At 33.3% G+C, this 16769-nt stretch overlaps 2 protein-coding genes across 3 annotated transcripts; both read right to left on the reverse strand.

The window, feature by feature from the left end:
• Positions 1–1578: 1578 nt before the first annotated feature.
• On the reverse strand, positions 1579–8829 carry LOC111997677 (flap endonuclease 1). Of its 2 annotated transcripts, XM_065782942.1 has the most exons (18): positions 8720–8829; positions 8481–8597; positions 8289–8347; positions 8045–8104; positions 7863–7916; positions 7717–7765; positions 7570–7617; positions 7307–7372; positions 7155–7205; positions 6480–6599; positions 6209–6293; positions 6001–6082; positions 5493–5607; positions 5341–5397; positions 5178–5224; positions 5033–5087; positions 2816–3000; positions 1579–1944 (listed from the first exon to the last, which is right to left on the reverse strand). In XM_065782942.1, the coding sequence occupies exons 1-17, from the start codon at positions 8729–8731 to the stop codon at positions 2830–2832; spliced, it is 1248 nt and encodes a 415-aa protein (XP_065639014.1). In that variant the 5' UTR covers positions 8732–8829; the 3' UTR covers positions 1579–1944; positions 2816–2829. The 2 variants fall into 2 exon arrangements, with proteins under 2 accessions (XP_065639014.1, XP_065639015.1); XM_065782943.1 differs by lacking the exon at positions 2816–3000.
• Positions 8830–11056: 2227 nt separating this feature from the next.
• On the reverse strand, positions 11057–16763 carry LOC111997667 (uncharacterized; the record flags this gene model as incomplete). The annotated part of the gene is made up of 4 exons (XM_024029783.2): positions 11057–11277; positions 16076–16143; positions 16369–16453; positions 16592–16763. Coding segments are annotated over 4 exons (546 nt in total), but the record flags the coding sequence as incomplete, so codon positions are not given.
• Between the last annotated feature and the right edge of the window lie 6 nt (positions 16764–16769).

The raw sequence follows: 16769 nt of genomic DNA on the forward strand, positions 1-16769 counted from the left end.
CGGGATTGTGAAAGCAATGCAAACCACAGTATATAAACTGTAAACCATTATGCTATTAATTGGGAAAAAAATCCAGTAAAAATTACATCCAACATTATTTAAATTTCAACCCCTACAGAACCGAGTGGAGCCAGAAAAAATAACACCCCGCCCCCCAAAAAAAAAGTCTCTGACATGAGACACAATGTTTAAATGCTTAATACGAGAGTAAGTTCTTGTTTAAATGATAGTCCAGTTTGCTTGGATCAACTCTTTTTAGCTTCAGCCCCACATCACCTTAACTTTTAGATGTTATTGTAAGCAGTGTAAAGTGGATCTGTTACAGTAAACTATCTAGGGCAAATCAAAGGTAAACTTACGTGGAAGAAATTTATGGACAAATATTTAAGCTAATTAGTAATTCAGCATTGAGCTCCAAAACATCAGAGATCTGGGACCTAAATTACAAACTAAGTTATCAAATACTATTCCTCCTTTCAGATTGCATACCCTAGGGGAAAATGATAATCATTATAGTATTAAGGTAAAGAAGAAATAGCAACAGTTCTTTTCTTCCTACAAAAGTTATTTTTTGGGTAAGTTTCTCCCAACAAAAATCACTATATGAAAAACTCTGATGCTGTTAAATGATTTAAGTGGAATAGAAACACGCATAGATTGGCTCTGATGGTTCACCAGGGTTTTCAGCTTCATGTGCTGAAGCAGACACCTCTGGATAATGACATGGAGTGCTTGAAACCCAGATATTGGATTGGCAAGCTCAGGCTGCCAAGGACCTTGGGCGTGGACCCACAAGCTTGCAAAGAAAGCATCTTATTCCCAGTTGCTGGTCTGGGTGATCCAAGCACACATTTACTTCCCTGTCATTCAGTGTAGCAAGAAATCAAGGTAGGCAATCAGGTTTAGACATCCTAAGAGATCTATACAAACTTGGAAGGCTTTCCACTGTGTTTTAATTTTTTAGGTTTTGAAGGAAAAGGTGATCTGACACAAATAGTTATGGGATGAGAAAGGTTAAGAAATTTGATGAAAAGAAGAAAACTACAACCCTTGCACGCTTATTTATCTTCCTCGTTGTTATCTTGTTTTCTCTGAGTGAACTCTTAATTACAATTACAATACAAAGAGGAAACTCTTTCTCAGCGTCCGGAATTCTATTACACATTTCTTTAATCAAACTTAAAAAGGATTATAAAATTTTGATAACTAAACCATCACATATCACCCCAATACGGAACAGCATAAACTTTTTGGTAGAGAAACATAAAGATAAACATGTTGCACATAATGAACTGGCAATGCTTCAAGATTTCTCTAATTTATTAATGAAAATGAACAACACCAAATTCCTTTAGGCACAAGAATTCCCACCTGTCAGACAGCTTATAACTTGTATAGGCACAAATTTTAAGCACCGGATCAAGTAGACTTCAATTCAAATATTATTTGAGAATAACAGTTTCCCTGGACACCGTTAACCAAATGGCACAATAGGTACGACCTCTTGATTTCCACAATTTTTCTTTAATTTGTTTCTGGTGTGAGAGAAGAAAAGGAAGACCACCCTACACTTAATCAGAACCGAAAATGGTAGCATGAATACCTTTTGTTGAAAATCTACTTGCCACAAATATATAGTCATGGCAGATGTTGCCAATGAATTGTATAAGGGATCACACACAAGATATCAACTACTTCTAGCCATACCATTACGATGGAATCATTAGTTGTAAAGATTGTGATACTTGAAAAAATAATAATTAAACATACAATGGAACGGAAGGATACTTCACTGATTTCAAAATTCTAATCTAATCCGAATTCAGTTTGCTACATCAGTCTATTTCCAGATTGACATGCCAATTCAAATTACTTCCTCTTCTTACCACCACCAGCCTTTGACTTTTTGTTAGCATTACCTTTAGCAGCATTCTCTGGTGTTTCCTGTCACAATGATCAGCAAACTACCTTATCAATGATATGGAGTGATGCAATCAGGCAAGTTAACTAATTCCAGGGTTAATAAGTAAATCTTGCAGGAAACAGTAGGCAGATTGTTGAATGCCAAAGAAGACTTGAAAAGAAAATGATACTCACAAAATGAATAATGAACTACAAATACCAAAAAAAGGAAAACTGGGATTGTGAAAGCAATGCAAACCACAGTATATAAACTGTAAAGCCATTATGCTATTAATTGGGAAAAAAAATCCATTAAAAATTACATCCAACATTATTTAAATTTCAACCCCTACAGAACCGAGTGGAGCCAGAAAAAATAACACCCCGCCCCCAAAAAAAAAAAGTCTCTGACATGAGACACAATATTTAAATGCTTAATACGAGAGTAAGTTCTTGTTTAAATGATAGTCCAGTTTGCTTGGATCAACTCTTTTTAGCTTCAGCCCCACATCACCTTAACTTTTAGATGTTATTGTAAGCAGTGTAAAGTGGATCTGTTACAGTAAACTATCTAGGGCAAATCAAAGGTAAACTTACGTGGAAGAAATTTATGGACAAATATTTAAGCTAATTAGTAATTCAGCATTGAGCTCCAAAACATTAGAGATCTGGGACCTAAATTACAAACTAAGTTATCAAATACTATTCCTCCTTTCAGATTGCATACCCTAGGGAAAAATGATAATCATTATAGTATTAAGGTAAAGAAGAAATAGCAACAGTTCTTTTCTTCCTACAAAAGTTATTTTTTGGGTAACTTTCTCCCAACAAAAATCACTATATGAAAAACTCTGATGCTGTTAAATGATTTAAGTGGAATAGAAACACGCATAGATTGGCTCTGATGGTTCACCAGGGTTTTCAGCTTCATGTGCCGAAGCAGACACCTCTGGATAATGACATGGAGTGCTTGAAACCCAGATATTGGATTTGCAAGCTCAGGCTGCCAAGGACCTTGGGCGTGGACCCACAAGCTTGCAAAGAAAGCATCTTATTCCCAGTTGCTGGTCTGGGTGATCCAAGCACACATTTACTTCCCTGTCATTCAGTGTAGCAAGAAATCAAGGTAGGCAATCAGGTTTAGACATCCTAAGAGATCTATACAAACTTGGAAGGCTTTCCACTGTGTTTTAATTTTTTAGGTTTTGAAGGAAAAGGTGATCTGACACAAATAGTTATGGGATGAGAAAGGTTAAGAAATTTGATGAAAAGAAGAAGCTTCGGATCAGTAACTAGTGGGGAAGACAAACTTTCAGGAAAGTTTTTAAAATAAGACACACAGATACTTGCAGCACAAAGAAACATTAATTAGTTTTTATGAAAATTTATTAACATTTAAGAGAGAGAGAGAGAGAGAGAGAGAGAGAACAAAGACATTGTGCTATTTCATCCTGACCTTTCAGCTAATGCAAGTTATAACCCCATTTGTTACAGTTTATCTTATAAATTAAGCCAGCTTAATTTCTAAGGTTCATCTTTTTAAAGCTTCACTTTTCCTTTGGTACAGCTCAGTCAAACCCCAGCTTATTCTTTGTTCACTAAAATAAGTTATACCAAATGCACTGGTGAAAATTAATACTTAGCAAGACCAAGAAAACAGATTGTGAGGTAAACTAATAATATAAAGGAATAAGAACCAACAAACGCAAAAGCAAACTCACTAGATAAGAAGAATTGATGTAGGATGGGAAGTGTAGAAAATATAAACAACAGGGAAGAAAGAAAAGCAGGACAAATCTTATGCTTCACCATCTAGATTCTAGAATCTACCGAATTCCCTAGGCTTCACCACCTAAGGGTGCTTAGAATCACCACAAAGCTTAAAAAACATCTCTAATAAATAAATTCTTGTTCAAATTGTATCACTTCAAACCATTCCTGGAGCCTCTTTATAATAGGCTTCAGGGATTACCTTTTAAGCCTGTGTTTGGTTCAGGTGAAAAACTTTTACTGAACATTTTACAACCTTATGGGTGTTTGGGCGGACTGAAAAACCTGGTCAAACTGAAATTAATTTCCCTTTGACTGTAAAATAAGGCTGCCTAGAGTGTAAAATCAATTACACTTTCATTTTACAGCATTTCATTTTCAGCCTTCACTCCCACACTCATGCTCTACACACCCCAAGCAAGGAGAGGTAGTAGAGAGGAGAGCTTGAACCAACAGCCACCTCCACTGCTGAACTTTGCCCTCATCCTCACCAGTCAAGCAACCCACCCATGAGCAGATTGGACCACCCACCCACCCACCCACTAATGCCAACCACCATGACCACCCATCCCTAGATCAAACCACTGATCTCATCGTCTCTGCCTCAAGCTTGTTGTCGCCACCTCAATCTCATTGCCGCTGCCTCCAGATCGAACCATCAACCCACCCATGAACCTCTCTCTCTTTTAGAGAGAGAGAGAGAGAGAGAGAGAGAGAGAGAGAGAGAGAGAGAGTGGTTTGATGAATGTTCAATTTTTTTGTTTTGTTTTTGTTTTTGTTTTTTGTTTCTTTGGGTTTATATATTGGAATTTTCTATTACAATATCTGTTTGGAAGCTGGGAAAATGTGAAACTAGTAGAAAATGTGTTTTCTAGAGCATTTTCAGGAAAAGAACCAAACACCGAAAATATTTTCTAAAGCTTTTTTTGGAATGCAACCAAACACTTGAAAATGCTTTCTAATCTGGAAAATGTTTTCACCTGAAATTATTTTACACTATGAAAACATTTTATGTCAAACCAAACACAGATCCTCAACAACATTAAAATCAAATTCAAAAGTTAAAAAGAAATCAAGTACAAAATTTCAAAATAAAATCTGGAAGAAAATCTGAAATAATCTGGGTTGTGCTCCCAGAATCAAGATTGCTTATCAGCAGTTTTTTTTAGGTATTAATCAGCAGTCTTTTTATTGGTAATAACTAAAGTTTGTTTGTACTATGAGTGATCCAAGTTCAATGATTTCATCAAAATATGCAGAGTTAGAACATAGAAACATTTTATCTTCCAACCACAGATAAATATCAGCGTATGCAGGGAAAAAAACCAAGAGACGCTCAAAATGCATAGCGTAAACATACCTTCCGTTTAATGGGTGCAGATGTATTGGGAACTGGTTTAAAAAATGATTCTAATCTGCAAAATAAATATATAGCAATAGTATTAGGCATCATTAGCCAAAGAAAACAGAAAGTTAAAGAACTTATTCCTATAATCATCACCTACCGGCCCTGTGTTGACTTGTTTTTGGCTGCTTTAATTTTCTCTATTGCCTAAATAGATAGAGAAACCAAGAAATAATTTAAGTCTTTCCTCATTATTCAGAATGAGCAATATAAACTTATAGCAAGCCAATGTAAGAACTTTATAGTGATTTAGAAGGGCACACCTTGGTCACTCTGTCACTGTTGAACCCATTTTCATTCACCAGAAAGGTTACCAAACCCTGTAAAAATGACAAAACAATGTAATCTCTCTAACATGCAAAACATTCAAGAAAGACAGTAAAATATAAACACTTTTCAACTAAAAATTAATTACTTCTTCATCTGGAGCAGTCCACTTAATCTCAAGTTGTTCTTCATCAGTACAGACTAATGGTTCTTTAAAAAGCCGCCGAGCCTCTTGATATGGCCAATCATCTGGTATTTGGTACCTGATTATAGAATGTACAATTAGAGCTGAAAAAGGAACAGTAAATACACAAAATAAAAGCACACCCATCATCGAGTAAAAAATGCTAGAAAGCTCCCTGATATAATTTAGATGAATTAAAATTTTACAAGGTAATAACTAATAACACAGAGCTCTAGAAAGTATTGAAATGATGGTGACATGTCAAAAAAAAATTATTGAAAAATGATGGTTAAAGCAAAAGATGTTACTATATTGAACACCCAGGACCCAATGGAATTTTTTTAATGATAATTACACATACACCTAATATTCCAAAAGAAACTCAACAAATAAGTTTATTTGAATCATTTCACCAGGTCAAATACATGAATATAAATAGTACAGCAGCTTTCAAGCTTTAAAATGAGAAAACCTCTCTTTGTTTATGTTCTCCAGTATATTCTCTATAGAGCCATGCTGACGAATGAGCTTCAAAGCAGTCATCCCCCCAATTCCTGTAGCATAAATTTATAATTGCACTAAATACTAAATGCATAATTAAATTTTCAAGCCATACAAATGTGTGTGTAATAGTAATATATTATATCAGATTGAGTGTTGCAAATTAAAAACCCAAATACCTCGAATGCTGTCACAGTAATCACATCCAGAAAGAATGCATAAATCAATGAATTGATCCATAGTAAGATTTAGCTCCTCCAAAATCTGAAAGGATGTCATTATCAGAACAGTGAATTAATATAGTAAGCAATTACATCAGAGTTTGATAATTACAAGGGGGAAGAGGAGGGACTTGAACCCTGGACATCTTTGTTGGAAACACCAAGATGTGCCAATTGAGCTATAGCACTTTTGGCAAGCAATTATATCAGAGTTATAAGTAGTAAGTACCTTTGCAATTTCAAATTCCATCACTGGAACTTTTCTTGAGCTAGGATCCATCAAATGACGAAGAAACCTAGGAGCTCCAAATGTTAGGGAATCCATGTCTTCAGAAGCCACGCCATAAACCTGAATTCAATAAAAGTTCATTAGACTCTTAACACATCATTTACCATGAACATGTTTGGGCAACAGACAGATAGGAAATGAATCCAACTATTTCCAGTAGACAGGAAGGCCCAAATCCATCCTTGGAACAAGTCACTATGGAAAATAAGATCAACAACACAAATAATGTACAAAGTCTTCAGAAGCCACGCCATAAACCTGAATTCAATAAAAGTTCATTAGACTCTTAACACATCATTTACCATGAACATGTTTGGGCAACAGACAGATAGGAAATGAATCCAACTATTTCCAGTAGACAGGAAGGCCCAAATCCATCCTTGGAACAAGTCACTATGGAAAATAAGATCAACAACACAAATAATGTACAAACATGAAAATGAAATAAAATAAAAAAGCACATGGAAAGCATATGACAAAATAAACCCTTAAAAAAACGTTGAGGGAAACAAAATGAACTTGTTTCAAATACCACAGAAAACACAATGTAATACTTTCTTTTCCATTAGATTTACTCATGAACATAAAATAATTACAAAGCAGACAGAAACTTGCCTGTCCTGACTTACAAAGAGCAGCACATTGTGCCTCTGCTTCTGAAGGAGCCTGTGGAAACCAAAACCACACAGGTGCATTACAAGAAGAATAAATTTTTAGCTACACTTTAACTCACACCAGTGAAAAATTATTTTATAACATAATATCACCTCAATCACAGGCACTCCCATGAGTCTTAAGAGCCTTTTGCAGTCATCATTGTGCTGCTTTGTCACCTGCATAAGTAAGGAGAACATGGCATCAAAAGCTCACATAAATCATACCTTCAGTATACCCCAACCTTTACAATTTCTTGCTTGATAAATAGCAAAAAAACAAGTGTTCAAGAATATAGTGCTAAGTGTTAATGTCCCACAGTAATCGTAAACCACATTTGACAACAGAGAAGAAAGAGATATGGAAAAGAACTCACCTTCACTGTTCGTTTGCTGAATTTCTCAATGGCTTCCTTATCGCCAGCCTGCAATGACAACAAAAAGTAGCTACATTACACATGTTGTAAACTAATGATAAAACAGAAACCAAGGGAAAGTGAAAAAAGAAAGCAATATGCACATGCCTCTTTGGCTTCTTCCAAATCCTCAGTAGCATCAGCCCTCTTTGAGTAACTGCACCACAAGTTTAACATGAAAGCCACTATTAACCATGTGCTTAACAAATGTCATCTATGTTAAACAAAGAAACTAAGCTGTGATAGAAAAACACCGTTTCGCCAGCTCTTGTTTTTTCAGATCTGGTGGCTTCCCATCAAAAACATAGCTGAACAGAAACTTCAACTTGTTTAGCAAAGCACATACTACACCAATTATACCAAGTATAACATGGAGATGACTATACCTAAACTTTAACAAAGTGAAAACAAAGAGCAAGGTAGAGAATTTAATTACACTGGCTTAATTCCAGCTTCAAGAAGCCTAATTGTCCGCGAAAACATGCCTTGCAGATGACTACAAACCATCCCAAGAGAAACCCATATCAATATTTAGAAAACAAGGAGTTCAAATGAAACCCAGCTCAAAACTAACCACACCCAAAACACAAACTAAGCTAAATTTCAGGAAAAAAAAAAAAAAAAAAACCCAGCAACACATGCTTATTTAATTGAAAAAAAAGATAACTTGTAAAAAGTACCTAGTAACTTCACCAGCCTCATTTGTAAGCATCTCAGTCCCACTCCTTCCCACAACAATCTGCACCAAAATTCAAGCAAACCCACATGCTAAATCCTAATAAATACTCATTCACAAAGGCTCATACATGTTCAATTAACATTTTAACTCAACCCAGATAAAAATTTTATTTAAAAAAAAAAAAGATGCGTACGAGGAACTGATAAATGCTCATGCTGGCGTCTATAGCGATTTTGCGGCCAAAATAGGTCTCAAATTTCTGCTCCCTCATGGCCTTCGGTGCATTGTCCGCTAAGAGCTTTGTTAAACCCTACAACCCCATCATCAATTTACACACACACACACACACAAAAAGAAATCATAAAATAAAAATCTGCAATAAAAACTAAACTTTAGAAATCAAAGAGAGAAAGGGGTTGGAAAAGCAAATACCTTGATACCCATTTTTCTGGATTTGGGTGAATTTTAGACTGTAGTCAGTGGGAGATAGATGAGATGAGATAAAAGGGGGTCTCGTTTTGGCTAAAACTAGGGATCATATGAATTCCTTCCCGCGCACTGCTGTGGTTTTAGTTACTTTGTGGCACGTGGAGGTCACGTGTCCTATAATCACTCATTCCTTTCACTCTTTATCCCATATTTTTTAAGTCCGTAACCTTTCTCATTTTTTTTTTAAAGAGTTTTTTTTTCATTTTTTTTTTTTTTTTTCATTATCAAGCTAAGGCACTAATCAATTTTTGGTATAGGTCATGATTTTGAAACTCGGACCGTTCAATGAACCGTAAAAAAGAGAGGTTCGAGTTTTTAAAGTTAGATCGGAGTCAAACCGAGGTCGAACCGTGATGACATTATAATTAATTTAATAATTATTTAAATTATAAATAACTATATTAAATAAATAAAAATTGAAATTTAACTAAGATAATCCAAAAAAATATAGATAGTATTTTTTATAACATCACTTTCATAATACAAATAAGAATTATTAAATTCTAAAAAACATAATAGCTATTGAGTTTCTAAATTATTTTTAAGTCATGACAAAGCACATTTTAATACCCAATAATTTTTATTTTATGAAACCCAATAAAATAGTTAAGAGACAAATTAGTGTATTTGCTCATGCCAAGCCCATTTGACTGCCGATCATTTTTTTTTCCCAAGTCCATTTGAATAGTCACTGTTCACCATTTATTAGAATTTTTTAAAAAAAAATAATCAAAAGCTAGATCTGAAGATGTCCATGCATTTAAATTTGTTAAATTAAATAAATAACAAAACTCAAGAAGGAAGTGCTTGACAAGAACAAGCTTATATAAGCATTATATGTTAGTAGTTGACAACAAAGCAAATATAAGTGGTTGACACTAATGGCCTGTTTGGTAGATAAATTTAAAATATGTTTTCAGTTTTAAACAATTACATGTATTTCTACACATGTTTTACTTAATGTATTTTCAAAAAAACTGAAAACTGTTGTTTAAAACACATACTAAACGGACTCTAAAGCACAACAGCAAAAGAAAAATCTTCAAAAGTAGCGAAGAAGTCTACAACATTTTTAGCAATACTTTCACAACAAAATTTATTGAAAAGTTATTACTAGTTCTAATTTGAACCCACTATTGAAATTATTTTTTATCACCAATATCAACTAATAACAATCTGTTATTTAAAATTTATTGTGAAAATATTGTGATAACATTTTATTGTGATTTTTTATTCTTTTTCCTTTCTTTCCTTGCATCCATACATTTCTTCTTCTTCTTCTTCTTCTTTTTTTTTTTTTTTTTTTTTTCTCGTCTTTTCTCCTCCACACATGTATCCCCATCCCCACTCCTCTCAACTTATTTTTATTTTTCTAGAACTCTTCCTCCACACAACGTGTCCTCTCTGCTTTTATTTTTCTTTTTTCATCTCTAGCTCTCTCTTTCTCATTCTCTCTCTCTCTCTCTCTCTCTCTCTCTCTCTCTCTCATACTCTCACCCTATCACACACACATTACCCGCAGAGAACAAAGCCAGAATTTAAAGCTATGATGTTGGAGATGGCAGTGGTAGAATTTAAAGCTTGCTTCGCCCAAGAGAAGAGTTTCTGAAGAGAGGAAAAGTTGTGTGATGTACTCTGAAGAAACAATTGCTGAAGACATGATGCATTCCCAACAATTGTGTTTCCTTTTCTTTTGTCTTTCTATGGTTTTTTTTTTTTATTTTTTTATTTTTTTATTTTTTAGGTTCAGATTCAAAAGGAAGTAGGGAACCGTGAGAAGTGGTCTGATCACAGTTCTCAAAACCATGCAATTGGACCGCAGTTCGAACGGTTCCCTGCTTTTTTGGCATAAACCGAATCTTAAGATTAAAGGAACCGTGTTTGTGAGAGGTTCACGGTTAACCCAATCAGACTGTACGGTCCGGTCCGGGTTTAAAAACCATGGTATAGGCAGGAATTGAATCCTAGATTTCTTATTCAACCATCAGAAATTTTACCAGTTAAGCTTACCGGAACTCACTCCAATATTTTAATTTGGTCCTTATTTTTTTTTTTTTTTTAATAGGTAAGAAAATTTTGTATTAAAAAGAAGTAAACGAAGGAAATATGTACAAGCAACAAAGGAAAACAGAACAACTCATATAAAAAGATAGTAAATTTAACAACAACGAAATGGATTTCATAGAAGTAAATCCCCACACACGAGACCAATCAAACAACGTTGTCACAAACAAAGCTAAGAGCTTATCCACAAAAAGCATCAAATCTTCAAATATGCGATTATTTCTCTCCTTCCAAATAATCCATATCACACAATATGGTACCAAATTCCAAACATTTAAAGAATGTATCCCCAACCAATTCCTCCAACCGACCAGTAAGTTGATAGCCTTTTAGGTAGAACCCAAGAAACACCAAAAGACCTAAGGGCAAAGCTCCATAACTAAAATACCTCACCACAATGCAGAAAGCAAATGATCCACACACTCTCCCTTTAACATCTACAAAGGCAACACCAATCCATAATTGTGAAGCCTCGTTTCCTCAAAAAGGTCCGTTGTGAGAACCTTCCCCCGCATGCAACTATCCAAACAAAAAACGACACACGACGTGGAGCCTTCACACCCTAAGTACTCTTCGAATGAAAAGTAATAGAGCTAGATCCCCTCAATGCACCATAAAAGGATTTTATATCAAAATCTCCCTTCGACCCTAAATACCACGTCATCTTATCTCCACCCTCAATAAGAGGACTCAACGACTCCAAATGTATGAGTAAAGGCCCCCGCCAATTCTATCTCCCATTAAAACCATGCCGAAACCATATATGTGAGATGGAAATCTACTGAAACCTAATCTAAGTGTATATATGTGTGAAACTCCCTCCTAAAGAGTAAAACATTAGCCTTTGCCCTCCTTCACTACACAATAACTTATACTAGTGGAGTGAATATCACATCAAGTAGGGGTGTTTGTAGTGCGGTGTAGTGCGGTTTAGCCATAACCATAACTGTATCGCACCTCATTTTTGTAGTCACATGTGTAGTGTAGTATATTAAATGGGGTTTGAACGATTTGAAGTCAGTATATTTTTCAAATTTTTGGCTTTTCCTACCCAACCCAAAATTGGCTTTTCCCACCCAACCCAAAATTGGTTTTTCCCTTTTTGGGCCATGTTTTAAACTATTGAGCTAGGTTTCTTTATTTTGGGCTAACTTTCCTAATCAACACTTACTATGTTGGTTTGGATTAGCCCAAACCTTTGTTTTCAAGAACCATAATACACCTAGTATATAACAAAAATTGAACACTTATAACTATCTCAACCCATAATACGCCTGCTATATAAAAATTCAAAATATATTACTATACAATTTAACATATATTAGTAATATCACTATCTCAAATTCTCAGGTATACATCAAACATTTAAATGAAGTCAAGTAATTTGAACATGGTACAATGGTAAGCAACTTAAATGTTTTAACTGTCAAAATCTAATGCTTTTCACTTTAGATTCAGAATATGAAGTAGAGAGTTTATGTGAAACACTAGGTACAAAGCAAAAATGAATTACTCATACTCAAAGCAATGCTAGTCACGCCTACTAATTTCACGTTTCAATTATCAAAACCATAATGTAAACAAGTCTAAAGCAAAGCATGAAATGGATTACAAATCCAAAACAAGGGAGAAAATGGGCAAATGCCCCTTTCAAAAAAAAAATCTAGCATTTTGTCCCATTTCCCAAACTAATTAGAGAAATACCCCTCTTTTGAAACTCAATTTTCTTAAAATCGAGTTATAAAAAAAAAAAAAAAAAAAATTTGAAGCCCTATAGCTGAGTTTTTAAGGAGTTTATAGTGACGTTTTAAAGACCTATAGTGACGTTTTGTAACTCAATTTCCATAAAGTCGAGTTACATGAAAATTTTTTTCTTTTTTGTTACCTATAACTTGACTTCATGGAGATCAAGTTACAAAACGCTACTATATGTCGTTAAAACGTCACTATAGGCTCCTTAAAAATGCCGCTATAGGGCTTAACTCGATTTTGAGAAAATCGATTTTCAAAAGAAATGCATTTCCCTAATTAGTTTGAGAAAGATGGCAAAATGCTGTTTAAAAAGGGCAAAGGCCAATTTTTTTCCCAAAACAAGTATTAATTGTAAACCCAACAAGAATTTTTTTAAATTATGGCGGCAATGTGTGAACAAATAGCCCTAAGGGCTAAGATGCTAAGATAGAGAATGTGAGAGAGTGATACTTTTTTTTTTTTTTTTTTGAAGTTGATACAGTGAGTTAGATGGCTAGCTGCTAGGGTATTAAAATATTAATAATGTGTATTAGATATTATAATAGTTTAATACCCTAGTAGCTAAGGTTATTAAACTCTTTTTTTTTTTTTTTGAAAACGAGGGTTATTAAACTATTAATAATATATTTAATATTAAAATAGATAAATAAATATGAAAACGAGGGTTATTAAACTATTAATAATATATTTAATATTAAAATAGATAAATAAATTAATATATAGAAAAGGTGTAGTGCAATGCAGTGTGGTGCATTGTTACTTGCAGTGCAAAGTGGTTATGCCATTTTGCGGGTGGTTTTGGTGCGGTTTTTGCGGTTTGGTGAACACCCTTAAATTGTCAAGGGTACACGGTGGTTTAAATAAGTATTAAAAAAAATATAGTATTTATACTTCTATTTTATAGTTGGATACTAGAATATCAGTGATGGTAGTGGTTTGTCCACAGTGGCAACTATTAATAGTAGTGGTGAGCAACATTAGAGTTCCTCCTGCAACAATGGAGGGATGCCGGAGACGTACAATAGAGAAGTTTGACTATACAAGATAGAGGCAACATACGGATGCCTAGAAAAACAAAGACTATATACAAAAACACTTGAGACATCTAAAACTCAAAACAGTGGCTTTAGTACCATATTAGAATAAAATAATTAATATAGAGAATAAGAAAGCATAAGAAATGAGAATTATGGGGTTTAGTAGTGGCTTTAATACCATGTTAGAATAAAATAATTAATATAAAAAAGAAGAGAGCATAAGAAATGAGAATTACCTGATTTAGCCTAACAGCTTACATCCATAGAAAGAGTGCCCTTGATGACTACATTTTTATTATTCTCAAATGTATTACGATAAATCTATAGCAATGTATATATAAGAGGCCAAAATCTAAATAAAAGACTTGTAATAAAAGTAGAATTTAGATGTCTTTGCTTACACATCGAACAGGGCTGGCTTAACGAATTTGGGGGCCCCAAGCGAAAGTTTTAAACGGGGCCTTTATTATATTTAATTATAAATTCATATATTTTTAGCTGCTAGGGTATTAAAATATTAATAATGTGTATTAGATATTATAATAGTTTAATACCCTAGTAGCTAAGGTTATTAAACTCTTTTTTTTTTTTGAAAACGAGGGTTATTAAACTATTAATAATATATTTAATATTAAAATAGATAAATAAATTAATATATAGAAAAGATGTAGTGCAATGCAGTGTGGTGCATTGTTACTTGCAGTGCAAAGTGGTTATGCCATTTTGCGGGTGGTTTTGGTGCGGTTTTTGCGGTTTGGTGAACACCCTTAAATTGTCAAGGGTACACGGTGGTTTAAATAAGTATTAAAAAAAATATAGTATTTATACTTCTATTTTATAGTTGGATACTAGAATATTAGTGATGGTAGTGGTCTGTCCACAGTGGCAACTATTAATAGTAGTGGTGAGCAACATTAGAGTTCCTCCTGCAACAATGGAGGGATGCCGGAGACTTACAATAGAGAAGTTTGACTATACAAGATAGAGGCAACATACGGATGTCTAGAAAAACAAAGACTATATACAAAAACACTTGAGACATCTAAAACTCAAAACAGTGGCTTTAGTACCATATTAGAATAAAATAATTAATATAGAGAATAAGAAAGCATAAGAAATGAGAATTACGGGGTTTAGTAGTGGCTTTAATACCATGTTAGAATAAAATAATTAATATAAAAAAGAAGAGAGCATAAGAAATGAGAATTACCTGATTTAGCCTAACGGCTTACATCCATAGAAAGAGTGCCCTTGATGACTACATTTTTATTATTCTCAAATGTATTACGATAAATCTATAGCAATGTATATATAAGAGGCCGAAATCTAAATAAAAGACTTGTAATAAAAGTAGAATTTAGATGTCTTTGCTTACACATCGAACAGGGCTGGCTCAACGAATTTGGAGGCCCCAAGCGAAAGTTTTAAACCGGGCCTTTATTATATTTAATTATAAATTCATATATTTTTTTCAATTAAAATTTATTTTTCTTGCTTTTTAAGAGGTAAAATTACTAATTAAATGTTTGCATTCAAGTTCCGCTAACATTTCTTTTTCAATTGATAATATAGCTAATCCACTTAATCTTTTTTGTGACATAGTTGATCTTAAATAGGACTTTATTAATTTTAATTTTGAAAAACTTCTTTCTGCGGAAGCAACTGTGACAGGTATAGTTAGTAATATTCTGAAAGCAATACATGCATTTGGAAAAGATTCTAGCCTCTTTATATAATTTAGTACATTAATTGGAGAGTTATCATTTATTTGCAAAACTTCTTTTAAAACTTTTAGTTCTGAATATAAATCTAAACCATCAATATCGAAATGAGTTTCATGTATGAGAAAACATTCAAGATTAAGACAATTTTTTTTCAAACTATCATCATCTAGTGATTTTAGTTTTTCAAAATTAAATAAAAAACCAAAAATATTTTCATATATTTGAAATTGTTCAAACCTACTTTCAATTGAAGAAATAGCTTGATCTACTATATATATAAAATAATTAATTCTAAAATATTCTTTAGTGGATTGTGTTGCCTCATCATTGACATTCTCATCAAACTGTTTTTTCCTACGAATTATACGTTTTTCACGAAATATAGGCTCTATTTCTATTTTGGTTGCAATTTCTTTAGATGAATTCATAGCAGATGTAAATCCATCTTCTTTATATTTTTTTTTAAAAAGACATGAAACATTTTAATTGATCTATAGCAACACCAATATGCATATCTTTCGATTGTAAATTTTTACTAACAGTGTTAACAGCAAATAATATGTGATAACAAATAGTCATAGCTAGCAAAAACTCAAAACTTTCAATCTCATATGTTGCTAAACAATTAGCTTTACTTTTTGTTTTGGCATCTTCACTTGTTTTTGCCAATTGTAACAAAGCATCTCTTATTTCTAGAACTTGAAATTTTATTGCTTTCACACCTTCAATTCGACTTTCCCAACGTGTTTGTGACAATGGCTTAAGAGTTAAACCTGTCACATTATCTTGTAAAATTTTCCATCGATATGTGGAAGAAGAAAATAGTGTGTATATACATTGTACTACTCCAAAAAAAGATATAGCTTTAGGACAAGAATTAGCCATATCACATAGGACAAGGTTGAGATTATGACAACCACATGGTGTGTAAAATGCTTTAGGATTTATATCAAGAATTCTTTTTTATACCCCTTGTTTTTTCCCTTTCATATTAGACCCATTATCATATCCTTGTCCACGTACATCATTAATATCAAGTTCAAGATTTTTTATTGCATTTATAATTTCATTGAGAAGACCTTTTCCAGAAGTATCATCTATGTTTAAAAATTCCACAAAATGTTCATCTATTTTTATCGGACTTATTGAAATATCTACACATCTTAGTATGAGAGTAATTTGTTCTTGATGACTTACATCGGGGGTACAATCAAGTATAATTGAAAAGTATTTTGCTTCTTTAATCTTTTTTATAATTTTACTTTTAATTTCATTTGCTAATAATTGTATCACTCCATTTTGTATATTATGTCCAAGATAATGATTATGGATTGCACCATGTTGAATACGTTGAACATGTTCTTGCATTACTGGATCAAATTCTGCAATCATTTCAATTATACTTAAAAAATTTCC

This window comes from Quercus suber, unplaced genomic scaffold (assembly GCF_002906115.3).
Source record: "Quercus suber isolate HL8 unplaced genomic scaffold, Cork oak 2.0 scaffold_321, whole genome shotgun sequence".
NCBI lineage: Eukaryota > Viridiplantae > Streptophyta > Magnoliopsida > Fagales > Fagaceae > Quercus > Quercus suber.